General features: G+C 44.4%; 1 protein-coding gene and 1 long non-coding RNA gene across 3 annotated transcripts in view; one reads left to right on the top strand and one right to left on the bottom strand.

Annotated features, from left to right (window-relative positions):
- LOC143374872 (uncharacterized) overlaps nt 1–16,811 on the top strand; it is a 617,708-nt gene that overhangs the window by 165,444 nt on the left and 435,453 nt on the right. The window lies entirely within an intron of this gene.
- LOC143378765 (uncharacterized) lies at nt 849–1,692 on the bottom strand. The gene is made up of 2 exons (XM_076830725.1): nt 1,265–1,692; nt 849–1,188 (listed from the first exon to the last, which is right to left on the bottom strand). The coding sequence occupies exons 1-2, from the start codon at nt 1,633–1,635 to the stop codon at nt 1,134–1,136; spliced, it is 426 nt and encodes a 141-aa protein (XP_076686840.1). The 5' UTR covers nt 1,636–1,692; the 3' UTR covers nt 849–1,133.

The raw sequence follows: 16,811 nt of genomic DNA, 5'->3' as shown, positions 1-16,811 counted from the left end.
GTGCTGCATCTGGTGGAAGAATGATAGGATGAGTGACGTCAGGATCAAGCAAGGCATTCTTGAGTCGTCCTCCAACCCGCAAGATCCCGTTGTCGTCGGGAAATGGTGTAAGTGCCTTTATATTGCTTGAGCGTGTGACCTCTCCGTAGCGCCGAAGTCGAATCAGATCCTCACCGAACGATAGTGATTGAGTGTGTTTGACCCACCAGTCTCGTGCTGAAGCCACTTCTTCGGTCTTCAGGATGGGGTCTACGTGCTTCATGTTACCTCGGAAGATGGAGATTACTCGTAATATCCAAGCTGTAACACGAAGTAATCGTTGAAGGTGAGAGAATCGATCGATTACCTCCCAGACAGTGCTCCCCTACTCTGCGGTGACGGTGTCCACCACGTGAGTTCTGGTTTCATGGTAGTCATTAGGCCTTATATCTGGCGTGGAGCTGTGCGGCCAGAAGGTTGACGGTTGTCGGAGCCACGGTGGCCATTGCCACCAGGACGAGCACGACTACAGTGTTTTGGGTGAGGTTCCTCGGGATGCGATATCTGCGGGATTCTGCTCTCCTGGAATGTGATGCCAGTGACCTCGAGGTAACATATCCTGGATGTTTATTAAACTAGGTTAACGGATCGGTTCGAGGAAGCAGTAATAGTTTAAGAAACTTAAGACACTGTTAATGGACACGAGGACAAGTATAATTTAAAGTTTAACGGCACACGACAATTATGATTCGGTTATATTTACAAGGTTCACACGCAATAAACTATTTACAGAAATGTGTTTAATGTACACCGCTTAATTCCTGAAGAACTTGGGATTCAAGCAAAAGACGAATCCAAGCAGCAAGCGTTAAAGCAGTTACTAAGCAAAGCGTAACGGTAGCAAGTTCAAAGCGCCAGTAAGAGAAGTGTGTAGCGAATCGATGGAAGGGGCCATGATCGTTGCTTCACATGAGCAAGCGCGTTGTCACCAAGTTCCTAATTATCGCTCCTCATTAAGAGATGGCGTTGAGATGTTGATTCCGTGAACATTTCCCGCCCGCCATTCATCAGCCCAATGAAGAAGTAAAATAGACGCCACTTGTTGATTGGACGGCTGGATTGGTCGGTGGCTCCGCTTCGCTCATGTGGATGCGTCAGGCAATCGCAGTTGTAAGCGGAGGGAATGATCTACTGCGCAGTGGACGGGTCCTGTACAAACGGTAAAAGGACTAATTTACAAATAGGCCGTGTAAATTCCGAGCATGCAGTTTTAAGTGTTACGGACCGAGTCATCCCATCGGCGCCGGCATGTAGCTTGGTGACTCTCGCCAGTGGCCATCGAGCAGGAGAGGACAGTTCCGACTTGATGAGGCACAAGTCGCCGACGTGGGGCTGTGGGTGCTGGTGGGTCCATTTATTGCGTGCCTGTAGCGATTGCAAGTATTCCGTGGCCCACCGCTTCCAAAACTGCATCCTCATCTGCTGCAGGAGATGCCACATTGAAAGCCTGTAGGCGGGATCGGGCAAGCTCAGTAAAGCATATCCGATCAAGAAATGTCCTGGCGTCAGTGTGGTCAGGTCCCTTGAGTCGTCGCTCATAGCTTGTAGTGGCCTTGAATTCAGACAAGCCTCGATTTGGTGAAGCAGCGTCGACATCTTCTCAAAGGTAAGGTGTTACTCCACGATCACCCTCCTTAGATGGTGTTTAGTAGACTTGACGGCTGCTTCCCATAGACCCCCGAAGTGTGGGGCAGCGGGAGGATTGAAACGCCACTGAATACCGTCCTTCAGGAGGGCAGAGTGAATGCGGTCTTGTCCAGACGTGAGGTGGGGTAACATATCCCGGAGCTCCCGGGTGGCTCCTACGAAAGTGCTTCCTCGGTCACTTTGGATAGTGGCACAGAGTCCTCGCCGGAAAGTAAAGCGTCGCAGAGCGGCAAGGAAGGCTTCGATGCTGCAATCTGAAACGAGCTCCAAGTGAACCGCGCAAGTGCTTAGACATATAAATAACGCCACATAGCCTTTGTGGGTGCGTTGGCCTCTGCCCCTTGACCTCAGCAGGACCAACGGTCCGGCATAGTCCACACCAACATGTAGGAAAGGCCGTGCTGGTGTCACTCCAGTCGCTGGTAGATCCCCCATTAATTGTTGTCCTGATGTAGAGCGCCAGCGGATGCAGGTAGTGCAACGGTGGGTGATGGCCTTGACCCGCTGTCGACCTTAGGGAATCCAGTACCTCTGGCGTAGCAGGGATAAGGTGAGTTGCGTCCCGCCGTGGAGTGACCGTTGGTGAACTTCAATCGCCAGTAGCTCGGTCAGCCGCCTGTCTCTAGGAAGGAAGACCTGATGTTGGGCGTCCAGCGGCAGAGCAGAGTGGCGCAGGCGGCCACCGACCCGCAGAAGGCCTTGGTCATCCACGTATGAATTGAGTCGCAGCAGCCTGCTGCGGCTCGGTAGTGGGCGTCCCCTCTCCAGATGTTGGATTTCAGCGGTAAACTCCTAGTGCTGCACGAGACGAAGCCAGTGGGTCCGCGCTGCCTCAACCTCTGCGGGCAGCAAATCCGGTCCTCGGGTGGTGGTTTGGGTTCTTGGCAGCCACCGCAAGCACCAGGCGGTGATTCTAAGGACAAGATGTATAGAGGAACAGCGATTTAAAATTATCTCACCCGTTGCAGATTCACCCGGCGTCACGGTGGAAGATGTCCGGACATCCAAATCAGTCATGGGTAGCGGAGTCTGATTCCCGCTCTTCCATCTTGCAGGCGTGGTCAACCAGTCCGGCCCAGTCCACCAGAGAGGCAAGTCGGGTAGCTGGCTGGGTAGTAAACCTCGGGATGCGCAGTCAGCCGGATTGTCCTGGCTGGAGACATGGTGCCATTGAGCGTCAGGTAGTGTGCGCTGTATCTCAGATACTTTATTGGCGACGTATGTCTTCCAGCGGGCCGGATACCCTTGGATCCAGGCGAGCGGGATGGTGGAGTCGCTCCAGAGATGAACGGCTGTTCCACTCAAGCCCAGGCTCTCGTAAGTGCAAGCAGCTAGTTTGGTTAATAATGTGGCAGCACACAGCTCCAGTCTTGGCAGTGATATGCTCTTCAATGGTGCCACTTTGGTTTTCGCAGAGATCAACTGGGTGCGGACGTTACCAGCCTTGTCGACAACTCGAAGGTACACCGCAGCAGCATACGCCCGTTCTGAGGCATCGGCGAACCCGTGGAGCTACTAAAGTAGCGATGTCTGTTGCACGCCAAGCCAGCGAGGGACTGCGACGCGGTTCAAGCCAAGCAGCCCCTCTAGGAACTGCATCCAATATTCGGCTTCGGTGGGTGGCAGCGGTGTGTCCCAATCTAAATTGAGTAACCATAGAGGCTGCATTAATATTTTGGCGTTGACCGTTACTGGGGACACCAATCGCAGCGGGTCCAAAATTCTCGCGATCGTGGATAGAACGAAGCGCCGTGTTACTCCGCAACCCGTTGTTGTAGGCTGAACTGGGACCCGGAAGCAGTCATCGGCCAGACTCCAGTGTACTCCGAGTGCGGTGTGGGTTGTCCCCGGTCGCCATTGGCACTCCGGAATGGCGTCTCCGAAGGGTACCTTCTCCATCGGGGATGGTTGATTGGATGCCCATTTCCTCAAATTAAATCCGCCCGCCTTGCAGAGGTGGCGTAGCTCGGCTTGTAATTCGATGGCTTCTTGTATAGAGTCCGCGCCTGTCACGACGTCGTCCATGTAGACATCGCGTTGCAAGACGGCCGCCGCTCGTGGATAACGGAACTGCTCGTCCAAGGCAAGCTGGCGTAGTGTCCGCATGGCGAGGTAAGAAGCGCATGCTAGTCCATATGTGACCGTATTCAACTGATAGTCCTGTATGTCACTGCCTTCATTCTCTCTCCATAGAATCCGCTGATAGCGGCGGTCGTCCGGGTGGAGCAGAAACTGCCGATACATTTTCTCTATGTCTGGCGTGAGGCAGACACGGTGGATACGCCAGCGAAGGAGTAGCAGCTGCAGACTAGGTAGGAGATTCGGACCCACCATCAAGGCGTCGTTCAAGGAGTGGCTGGTGGTCGTGTCTTACGACTCATTGAATGCCACCCGTAGTTTAGTGGTCGTGCTGCTCTCCTTCCAGACTCCATGGTGAGGTAAGTAGTAGGCCGGCCCTAATAAATTGTCACGTATTTCAGACGTGTGAGTGAGTTGCTTATACTCACGCATAAATGTCTGGTAGGCCTCTGCGAAAACTGGTTCCTTGTTGAATTTAGGCTCCATTCTTTGTAGCATCCGTCGGGCACCAGGACGCGACTCGTCGATCTCTAGTGATTCACGGAATGGCAGCCGAACCATGTAGCGTTCGGAAGCCAATCGTTGATGCGTGGTCCTGAAGTGGTCTTCGCAGCTCTGTTCCTCCGTGGTATAGGCAGCTGATACCACGAGTTCCTCTTGCTCCCAGAAGCGCCGCACCAAAGGCAGAAGGTCATTCTCGGCGGCACATCGGAGCGTCGAGAATCCATGTTGTTCAGTAGACTGGTACCCGGTCTCCCTCGTAGCTGGTCCGGATACTATCTAGCTCAACTTAGTCTTTTGTGCTATAGGTTCATCGGTGCGACCTCGCCTGATGCCGTCGAGCAGTATGCGGGCAAAGGCGTCGGCTCCCAGCAACAGTTCGATTGGACCGTCGGAGTTGAAGCTGGGGTTCGCCAAGGTGAGGTCTTGCAGGTGAGGCCATGCTGCGGTCCGGCCCTCAAGGTGCGGCTGGTAGGACGTGATCCGCGGTAGCACTAGAGCAGCTATCACGAGTTGCTCTGAGGATTTGAAATGCGCCATAAATTCCAATTTTACCTTGCCGCGGATTCGCTCAGGTAGTGGAGTTCAGTCACGGATGAGCCGAATATTTGCAGGACTTCTCGGAAGGCGTAGTTGCTGCGCTGTGATCAGCGAGACTTCGCTGCCTTGGTCAATGAGGGCACGCACCATTCTTGAACCGCCAACTAACACTGGCGTCATGAATCGTTGTGTGGTGTTTTCCGTTGCATTGCTGGCACCGGCGATCAGATTGACAATCCTTCACTTGATGGTGACCCAGGCAATTGTAACACAAATTAGCATCCTACAAGGCAGCTCGGCACTCTGAAGCTGTCTTGGCCTTGTAGTCGCGGCAGTACAATATAAAGTGATTCTCCTTACACAGGTGGCAAGGTTCCAGTGATCGCTTAGCTTGGTTCACCTGATGAACCTTGGTTGTCTTCTGGGTGGCAGTTGACCTCCCAGACCCGCTCTCGGGCCCTTTACGTTTCTCCTCCAAGGCCTCAAGCATATTAACGCGACCCTCCAGAAATTTCTGTAATTCAGCGAAGGTCGGTGGTAGTTTCGTATTACCGATGAGCGTCTCCCACTCGTACCTGGATTGTGGATCTATAAGCTCGACAATTAAATGCACTAACCAATCGCCACTGGCGTCGAAGGGCCGTTTCATGGAATCGAGGGCCTTTTCACTTGGGCCCTTTACACGTACGTTCTTGCGTGCCACTTTTGCACGCCACACGCCATCGCGGCACGCGTTTAACGTGGCGCGTCGGAACGTCGGAAGAAGTGCGCTCCTTCTCGCAGGCCAGAAGGTCGTACCCGTCACTACTTAGAGATAGCGAGTTCGGGCTCCCATTTATACGTCGACTCCACATGCTTTTTCCAGGAACCAGCGCAATCTTGTATTGTGTACTACCTGTTCCATGTATATTATTGATCTGCGAAACGATCGGCAATACACGATCGCGAAAAATATACGAATTCCTCGATATACCTGGCTTATAGGGGATATCATAAATGCTGTTACTGTGGGGCACACTGAAACATCTGTTTTTACGAAGCTACATTCGGTTTACCTGAAGGTGCTATAAATTATGCAAATGGTTTATTACGCAGTTATAACGACTGTACTGCGATCTGCATTCTTCTTGCAGACGAAAAGTTTCCACCTTATCGGACGTTCTTGCTCGCATCTTGTGCGTGGCTAGAAGTGTGGCGCGCCGGAATTCCACGTTCTTGCGTGCGCGTAGAACCGTTGTCAGGCGTGTCGCGTCCAAAAGTGTGGCGCGCAAACCGCGACTCCAGAAAAGTTTACATAAGAGACAGAAAAGGTAGTTAGAAAAGGAAAGCGGCACTTGAAACCAAGGGTTCGGCGTGGCGCGTGGACTTTCCAACAGTGCGGAAATCCTGAAGCTCGCGCTGCGCCTGGCAGCCAAGACTCTGCGAGCCGCTACAAGCGGTAGGAAGTGAACGCGAATTTTTTAAAACCAAAGAATTAAATATATTTACTTCCAGCTTTGTGGCTTCATTTGTCCATCTTTAGGAAGTATGAAAAAAAATTGTATGCAAAAATAGTGGTTATATCCGGAGTTATAGTGTTACAAATAGATGTTGTAGTTGTCTGAAATAGATTAATTAACGATTAATAGATTAAACTTTATTAACCATAATCATGATGTTATTGATTTACATCTGCAAGCTAGTAAATTATGTCTGTACCTACCTATCGCAAAATATTAGCATAAAATCTAAACAGTCGGATATTTAGTTAAAAAATTAAATATGGATATCTTAATACACGTGGAACGTATATTTCGATACACGTGTACCCGTGAATTTCAGTACACGGGAACACGGATACAACGATCCGTGAATTTCGATACACGTGTATCTTCAATACACTTTCTACGCATCTCTAGTAAGAAGTGAACGCGATTTAAGAAAGGGTCAAAACTGATTTGACTGACAACTATTTTGCAGGTGGTTAATTTCCGCAGATGTAAAAAACAGGACTGGCCTAATAAATTTGCCCCATCGAAACATGCAATCCTATATAAACATTGTTATTCTATCTCGAATACGTTAGGAAATATCCAGCTGTTTACTGTTCCCACGGACACCCTGTATGTACCTCTTTATTACTTTCTGCCGTTTCTTCATCCATCTTCATACATACCTAGTTTCAAGGGTTCGCACAGGCTTGGTCATCGTCAGAAACATTTGACAGCCAGGCGTTTACGAACCGAAGGACACTTTCCTTATCCCACGCTTTCTCTTCACCCTGTCTATGTTTTTCTCTGTTTTGCCCCGTTCATCCCCGTTTTTGGCCTGTCACTATCGTTCTTGTTCACTATCTCTAACTCTATCTAGTCGTTCCTTTTTAACCGACGAAAAATTTACGAAACGGTCACTTGTTCTCGAACCGGCTTTCAGACTTCACATATCGCGCACGCATTATTTCATTTTTACTATTATTTGTTACTGTTAAGTGTTACTATTACTTGTTACTATTAATTTTTACCGTTAATTGTTACCATTAATTGGTACTGTTAATTGTTCTTGTTAATTGTTCTTGTTAATTGTTCTTGTTAATTGTTCTTTTTAATTATTCTTGTTAATTGTTCTTGTTAATTGTTCTTGTTAATTGTTACTTTTAATTGTTGCTTTTAATTGTAAATTAATAAGTTGGGTTGGCTTACGTGTGTGTTACCGAGCCACCTGAAGAATCAGTGACGTGCGTGAAAAAAGAACATTACTACCCACAGTTCTGCGTGGTGTGCGGAGGTTCCGCCAGTAATCAAATTTCTGTTTGGCGTGTTGGCAGCCCAGCGTGACAGTTGTTACAAAAACTGTGTGATGTTGGCGATAAACGATAATCGCCGTTGGAACTTGACTATTGCTGCTGCTGCTGCTGCTGTATATCTAAAGGTGGAGTCTCCATGGCGCGGTCGGCGGCGGCGGCCGGCGGCGGCGGCCAAATCCTAAGCACCGCTCTTATGGAGAAGCATGTAACCGTTCTCCTAGCCGCGTTTTCGAGCGGCCGCGGCCGCGCGTCTGCTACAGCAGCAACCTAGGCTACTCGAGACACAACACAATGCGATGAGTGTCTGTTTTCCGCCATAATGGCGGAATCTACTAGCCGCGCGGCTAGCCACGGGGACAAACCGCTCGACTCCTCCAAACTGAGTCATAGCCGCAGCCGCGCTGCGATCCAGCGGCACAGTGGGACAGAATCCCAAAGATAAGGAAACAAGACAGAATTCAAAAGTTATGGGATTATGCTTTTTTTATATATTTCTTGTAACTCCTAAAAAAGGGAAAAATATAGTGGCGTCTACATATGATCTGTGTGTAAACACGTGTCAAAGTTTATATGCTTTTTCTTATGTAAAATTTTGAATTGGGTCTTTTAAGTTTTGATGATATAAAAGACACAAATTTTTTGGGAACCGAAATGAGTAGTATCGTTTTTGGTAAGCAATAACAAAGAATTAGTTACATACTCTTCTTTTCAATAAGAAACCCATTGAAGAAATATTAGCAATTATCGTCTTTTTAGTTACCCTCCGGGAATTTCCTAGCAAATTTCATTTTTGTTTTATAATAAACATATATTTGGCTTTGCAACTGCGAAAACAAGATTTGGCAATATTTACCAATAATGGAGTAATTCCCTGTATTCTATGTCGTAGAGTGAGGCTGAATCCCAATAAATAGGGAAAAATTAAACAGCATCACATTTTTCGCACTGAAACTGCCGAATATAATTAAGGAAGTTCGTAAAAAAAAGTATTAATATACAACTCATACGGAAGATTGCCGTTATTTAGAAAAATTAAGTCAACAATTCCCAAAAAACTAGAACAATTTGATAAATATATCAGTATACTATGGAAAGTGCAGAAATATTTGCAAACCTGTATCCATGTTATCCTATATACCAAATACTGTTCATAAAGTGTTAATACATTCATACGTAATTATACAATATTTGGGCAACCTTCCAATCGCCTAATTTTGTGACGGGACCCAAGATGCCAGAAACAAAGGTTTTACAAGTGAAGGAAAGATTGTACGCTCAACATTTTGTCATTGCAATACAAATGAAGATGTTTTAAACTTTTCATCGATTTCTTCAGATCCAGGAATAGTGTTTTATAAAGTAGCTTCATAAGAGTCGACATTTTGATTAGAAAAAGTGGCATGTTGAATTTTTTCTCTATTCTTGAGATTGACGCCCACTGTGCGTTGGGGCAAAAGGGAAATCGGAGCCAAGCGGGAATTCATTCGTTGTTTTCGACCGATAATCCCAAGAACGTTTGCCAGCATTTCTAAAGGGCAGTCAAGAACGTAATGCCGTCTGTAATAATTTTAGGCATTCTTTCGTCTCAGAATGAGTTAATCCGTATATTGGTCTCTCGGTGGGTAGTGCGTACGATGGCTTCGGACCTGGATGTAGGTACTGCTATTAACCGCCGCGCGGGACAATATGGTCATAAATCGCGACTCTGGCGAGGCACTCTGGCCGATCAGCCACAATAATTTTTGGCAACCAGATGCGAGGTTTTCCCCATCGATTACTTCAAGAGGAAGAAGGTTCCTCCTCCGTTGCCGAATTCGCAGGGGGCAAGTCCCCTCTCTTTAAGGAGGGGTGTTCCCAATGTGTGTATCATAATTAAAATAATTTTTAAACTTTCTCTTCTTTAAATATTAAAATAAAAAATATAAAATAGTTTAAAGAAGGAACATTGTACTGTATGAACTCCGGGTGGTATGGGTACATATTGGTACATTATGGTGGACGTTATTTTTCGGCACAATCGCATAATTCGATAGATCCGAATATTCGAAGGTTCGAATATTCGAATATTCGAAGAAATTATTCGTATTCGAAATTATTCGAATTATTCGAATATTCGAATAGTCGAATAGCTCTACTTCAAACCTCTCAAGTAGTATGAAGTGTGAAGATGTTGTTTCGGCTACTGACCCAACCGCCAGCGTTAGCTTTATGTAGATAAAGAACGCAAGAAAAGCAGGCTAGAATTTCCACTATCTTCGACGTGCGCACCAAGCATCCGCGTGCGTGCCTGGCAGAGCATCGGCCCATTTCTTGCGCGGGGACTCATAAATTAGACCCTTTCAAGTGGACGCAAACGTCGTGCGCGGCGCGCCGTTGCACTAGTGGAACCCTATCTTTAGTTGCAAGAAAAGATAGGCCACTGAAAATTAATCCTAAAGACTGTCCTGCAGTACTACAAGTTATTTGGTACATGACTTTTAACTACTTTATAGCGTGTTGGAGCCCAAACGGCTAGTGTCGTTAAATGGTGGTAAACCGTGACCCGCTAACAATCCGTTTTAAGGCTTCGTGCATATGGCTACATCATGGGACTCACACCCGGGGAAAACACAGAAAATCCCGTTCTTATTGTATAGGTATATTTTTCCACCTCCACGCGTACGATTTGCAAAGGTGGAATGTCTCGCGACCAATAAGATTTGAACCTCAAAAAGGCGTACCCTGAAGGAAATACTATTTAAACTGCGACTCACAGTGATAGTTGGTTAGTACAGAAAACACTTCTGTATACTTAGTACACACGGGAAGTGTTTGACAGTTTGACGTATCACAGTGTTGTGTTAGTGCACCTACAATGCCCACCTTGAAGGTAAAATTTTCAACTCTGGAAGACGAGACGCTGATACATTGTGTATCAGCTTATCCTGCCATTTACAATGCTGGTGTCAACGCTCATAAGGACTATGGGCTGAAAGATAACGTGTGGGAAGATGTGGCCACCACAGTAAAAAGAACATGTAAAGTATTCTTTCATTATATTTATTTGCATCAACCATCAACTAGGGGCTATTGATACCATCGAAGAGTAGGGGAGACCATTGCAAAATCGGGACATTAAGAATAAAATCTCAGAACTTTGACATTATTAAGTAAAAAAAAGTAATTGCAATTGGTATTCATTAGAATAAACTCTTTTTTAAATAATAGTACAGATCCAAATTTTTTTAATAGGAGAAAAAATTCAAATAAATAACACAGGGCCACAAATTTTTTTTCTAAAATACATAAACTCGACCACCTGTCCTATGCGTATTTTGGATCGCTGAATTTGAATCCGTTGCCCGTTTTGGCCCCTCACGTCTAGTTTTCCCGTAAATTGCAAAATACTGTTGTAAACCTGTAAAATGCCATATAAATGCAACATATCCTATTTCCATAAACTTATAACGTCAAACTCTCTAATCTACTAATCCCAAGACCATAAAACATCTAATTTTATATTTCGTTAACCCTGTAAACCCTAAATCCTTATTTACACATATCTCCATAACCCACTGCGGGGCGTTTATACCTCAAACGCTGAAATAAATATTTTCAAATTTGCTCAATCTTCAAACTCGTATAACTTCGCCAAATTCCACCCAACGTTGATGAAACAAAGATCATTTTAAAGTTTGAACTTTTTACTTTTCGACGGTTTAAACCGGTTTTATCGAAATGGGTATCCAGGGGGTAAAATCCGACATTAAAGAGGAGTGTGCCAAGCTGCAATAATTTCTTCATGTTTGTTTTTGAAACTGCACAATATATTTTCTGTACTCCGTAGCACTTGACACACACGAAGAATTTTTTGCAGTTTGGCACACTTCCCTTTAAGGCCGGATTTTATCCCCTGGATACCCATTTCGATAAAACCGGTTTAAACCGTCGAAAAGTAGAAAGTTCAAACTTTAAAATGATCTTTGTTTCATCAACGTTGGATGGATTTTGGCGAAGTTATACGAGTTTGAAGATTGAGCAAATTTGAAAATATTTATTTCAGCGTTTGAGGAATAAACGCCCCGTAGTGGGTTATGGAGATATGTGTAAATACGGATTTAGGGTTTACAGGGTTAACGAAATATAAAATTAGATGTTTTATGGTCTTGGGATTAGTAGATTAGAGAGTTTGACGTTATAAGTTTATGGAAATAGGATATGTTGCATTTATATGGCATTTTACAGGTTTACAACAGTATTTTGCAATTTACGGGAAAACTAGACGTGATGGGCCAAAACGGGCAACGGATTCAAATTCAGCGACCAAAAATACGTATAGGACAGGTGGTCGAGTTTGTGTATTTTAGAAAAAAAATTTTGTGGTCCTGTGTAATGATTTAAAAAATGATCCGTTTTTACGATTTTACTCCATGGCCTGGGTAAAACCGGGTACCATACTAGATGCTGGCCCTAGCACCTATAACAATGAAACTCATCAAATTCTGCAGTCCTCCAACCAGTTACAACAAGGTGTAAACTGTCTACAACCTTCATTCAATTTCAAAGAACAATATGACTCTTGGACATAAATGCATATGTCTTCACCGTTTTCATCACCACTGCTATCACAATCCTTCTGTATTTTGCTTAATTTTGAGGTTTTTTCTTTCTTTTTAGTTGTAGTGGATTCAATATTTATGTGGATTCACTATTCTGTGGACACAATATTCGAAAATGCTCTCCACATCAATAGCTTCAAAACAGTTTGAAAAGTTCCATTTTATTATAAAGCCTTTTGCATTTCCTTTCAAATAGGAAATATTAGTTTATGGAAAGAATCTGTTCGTTTGTTTCAACAACACTTATCTACTTTGAATGCAAATGATAACGATCTCAATGCTTCTCCAGTAGCAAAGAATCCCCTCAAAAATATATTATCTAACTATTTCAGCTGATGAATGTAAAACGCGGTGGAAAAATATTCGCGACTCTTTCATGAAGAAGAAGCGGGCCAACAAACACGGCACGGGGTCGGCAGCGAAGCCCAAAAAAGAGTGGGCATTGATGAAACTTTTAGATTTTTTTAACACTGTCTCGTCTGAGAGAAGGCAAGTATTTTTTATACACAAGATGAGTCCTAAAATACATTTTAAAAATTTATTTTATTTATTTTATTGTAGCACACAGAGCAATATGGAACTCCCAAAAGGAAATAATAGGAATATGCCTAATAATAACAACAGCGGTACCGACGACTTTTCAGCACCCGTAGAGTTAACAGAAATTGCTACTTGCTCGGAAGGTGTTCCATCACTGGAATCACCGCAAGAGGACACAATCGCTCCTTCCCGAAAAAGAACTTGCAGCAATTCATATGCAGCGCCGAAAAGGCACAGGAACGAATACCGCAATTTCATGGATACGATAGCAACAAGATCTGCGGAAAGAGAACAGCTATTGCAAATGTCCATGGAAGAGGAAAATGACGGGACCATGATCTTTTTTAAGAGTATGGGGGTAATGGGCAAAAAATTGCCGCGAAAGTTGTTGGCGGAGGCAAAGACATCCGTCCTCAAGATAATGCTGGATCTGCAGAATAGAGCAGCAGAAGATCCGTGAACTGGTGCGGGTGCCCCCCCCCCCCCCCGAATCGCGCAGAAGATGGGCACCATTAGTCGCAGTTAGACAAAATGTAATCTAATTATGAATTACAAATTACGATTAAAATGTAATTGTGTAGTTGATTATATATTATTTTCTGTAATCGTTCATTTAGGTAGTTGACGAAACCAAATGGTCAACTACCTAAATTAAAGATTACAAAAAATAATGTGTAATCAACCACACTATTACATTTTAATCGTAATTTGTAATTCATAATTAGATTACATTTTATCCAGCTCTCCCGTCAGTGTTGCCGGGAATGTTCTTGATGGAGAAGATTGTCAATGGAGGGGGAACACCTACAGGAGTGGTGCTAATGCGTGTGTCAGTGAAGTCACGGCATCATCACGTCGGTCTCCTTCCACTGACAATCTTGTCCATCAAAAACATTCCCGGCAACCCTGATGATTCATCGTGGGGTTTTAGTCGGTAAGAATCCGACACTACCTCGATCTCCCACCCCAGGAGGCTGAGGTGTCTATGAAGATTTCCCCACGTTAAAAAGAAAAAAAAAAACGCGCCGTGCAAGAAAGCAATTACGAGCGACACTGAGAGAGAACCGGTAGCAAATGATAGCGCGGGCGAGTGTGGCGACGTAAGCGATGACCGAATGTGTGATAGAGTAATTGGCACAAGGAGAGAGAGCGCGCGCGTAGGTAAAGAAAAAGCGGAATAGGGAGAATCGAATGTACGAGAGCGAGGAGAGAATGAACGGGAGAGCATGCAGCGAGCGAAGCGAGAGCGTACAAATCAACGCATGTGCAAATCAGTAGACGGAGCGTGATTATTAAGAAACCATATTTGTATTAACTGTAGTAAAAATATACAACAGCTGTAATAAAATTATGTGACGAAAAAATAAAATATGCTTGTGAAAAATTAACTTGCCTCAATGTCAGGAGCAACTTATCTTCGGGTGAAATTGGCGTCTTGACTCTTGGACACGATTTTTTCTCCAAATCCTTTCCAATATGATTCAAAACGAAATGAACCTGCTCTTTATTTAGGTGAAAAAATTGTCTATACGTTTCCTCGTTATCCACTAAATGGTTTGTTATTAAGATACAAGAATAACCCTCGGTCCTTCGAGTCTGGTACATTGGTTTCACTTCACTTCTATTTCCCCTTTCGAAATATGCTAACATCTTTTGGACGATGATGCTGGTTTCTTGCAGGGGACTCGGGTCGAATCAGGTGTTCACACATACATGTACATGCATATGTCTCGTTTTCTCTAGTTATTTCGCATTTCTGAAATGGAAACGCAAGTTTGAATTGTTATGCGTACTCCAAGACCCGATACACCAAAATACATAGTTTCTCCTACCTAGCGGATGCCATAAATGCAGTCACTTTATTGCCCTTAGCTTAGGACCTCCCCAACCTTTGCTAGAACGACACTCGTTCTTGTGTCTTCAAAGGAGACACACCTCTGTGAATTTGTGATCTACGGACGTTCGCACAGTTTTAAATATTGCCTGCTGGCGTGACAGTGCGACGTGAACTGTACAGTAGAGTGATTTAAATTCATATAATGAATCGCAAATTGCTGCTGCGTGCGTTGCTGCAGGAAGAAGAAGACGACGATATGCTTCTGCTAGCATATTTCGAAAGGGGAAATAGAAGTGAAGTGAAACCAATGTACCAGACTCGAAGGACCGAGGGTTATTCTCGTATCTTAATAACAAACCATTTAGTGGATAACGAGGAAACGTATAGACAATTTTTTCGCCTAAATAAAGAGCAGGTTCATTTCGTTTTGAATCATATTGGAAAGGATTTGGAGAAAAAATCGTGTCCAAGAGTCAAGACGCCAATTTCACCCGAAGATAAGTTGCTCCTGACATTGAGGCAAGTTAATTTTTCACAAGCATATTTTATTTTTTCGTCACATAATTTTATTACAGCTGTTGTATATTTTTACTACAGTTAATACAAATATGGTCTCTTAATAATCACTCTCCGTCTACTGATTTGCACATGCGTTGATTTGTACGCTCTCGCTTCGCTCGCTGCATGCTCTCCCGTTCATTCTCTCCTCGCTCTCGTACATTCGATTCTCCCTATTCCGCTTTTTCTTTACCTACGCGCGCTCTCTCTCTCCTTTTGCCAATTACTCTATCACGCATTCGGTCATCGCTTACGTCGTCACACTCTCTCCCCCTCTTTCAGTGTTACTCTTGGTTGGTTTCTTGCACGAACGCGTTTTTCTATTTACGGGAGGATATCTTTATAAACACCTCCACCTCGCGGTGTGTGAGACCGAGGTAGTGTCTGATTCTTATTGACTAAAACCCCACGGTGACCATCCTCTGTACGAATCGGTGGGACCTCGGGAACATCACGGCTATTGTATTTTACTAATACCACAAGCACAAACACATGTATCTTGCGCTGACTCCATTTCGAGATCATTAATCAATTTAAACACCAACGCCTTTGTTTCTACAATTAAGTGTGGCGGAAATTTTTGGCGTGCCATCCACATACTTTTAAAAAATATCACAATGGAGTCGCAATCTGCTTCCAATTATTTGCTGATACTGCCCATCAGTTTTTCTGTTTCGAGAGCTGTCCATGTCAAAACATCCAGTACAGTACTGGATTCTTTTCTGTGCCTATATGGCACTGCACACTACATGTACCTACAGGTAGATGTACTTTGCTGCCGACCCTGTACCGTACTTGATGCCCCGCTTCATTTTCCTACATGTATCGCATATGTTCCTCCATCTCTTCTTACAATCACCAGCTGAAATAATTAGAAAATATATTTTTTACAGGTTCCTAGCCACTGGAGAATCCTATAGATCATTAGCATTTGCATTTCGAATATCACCAAATTACAAAAGTGTTATTGTACGCACCGTATTGGAACAATTGTGCAATAAATTAGTTCCATTATTTATGCCGCAGCCGAGTATTGCAGGTTTTGAGAAAATAGCCACCGACTTTCTAGTCAAATGGAATTTTCCGAATTGTGTTGGAGCTATTGACGGGAAACACATCCGAATACAATGCCCAGGCAATAGCGGTTCTTTGTATTTTAACTACAAGAACTTCTTTTCCATAGTATTATTAGCATTGGTGGATGCAAATTACAAATTTATTATCATTGACGTGGGATCGTATGGAAAAGAAGGAGACAGCGGTATATTTACCAAATCAATTATGGGCCAAGCCATAAGTGAAGACAAAATGAAATTTCCAATGGACAAACCTCTTCCGGGATCGAACGTTACAGCCCCTCATGTAATTGTGGGCGATGAGGCATTTCGCCTCACAAAACGTATGTTGAAACCATACCCAAAGAACGTTGCAGCACAAGATCTGTCGAAAAAAATTTTTAATTATCGGCTCTGTCGCGCCCGTAGGATGTCAGAAAATGCATTTGGGATATTGTCCCAGACATTTCGCATTTTTTTTCAACAATTGCCGTACTGCCGGAAACTACAGATAATATTATAACCGCAACATGTTGCCTCCACAACATGTTGCGCGATGAATATATGTGCAGCAATCCCGCGCAGCAACAACATTTGGAGCCAAGCATGGCAATAAATAACATGACGCCATTGGC

Source organism: Andrena cerasifolii, chromosome 1 (assembly GCF_050908995.1).
Source record: "Andrena cerasifolii isolate SP2316 chromosome 1, iyAndCera1_principal, whole genome shotgun sequence".
NCBI classification, from domain to species: Eukaryota; Metazoa; Arthropoda; class Insecta; order Hymenoptera; family Andrenidae; genus Andrena; species Andrena cerasifolii.
The sequence above is the reverse complement of the archived record's forward strand: the minus strand, read 5'-3'. Positions and strand labels throughout refer to the sequence as shown.

What these genes read in the sequence shown, in the direction of transcription:
- LOC143378765 (XM_076830725.1), bottom strand. Translation starts at nt 1,635, where the DNA reads ATGTCGACGCTGCTTCACCAAATCGAGGCTTGTCTGAATTCAAGGCCA. An exon ending in GGCGCCGATGGGATGACTCG is followed by an intron (nt 1,189 to 1,264) that starts GTCCGTAACACT and finishes CCGTTTGTACAG; the next exon opens with GACCCGTCCACTGCGCAGTA.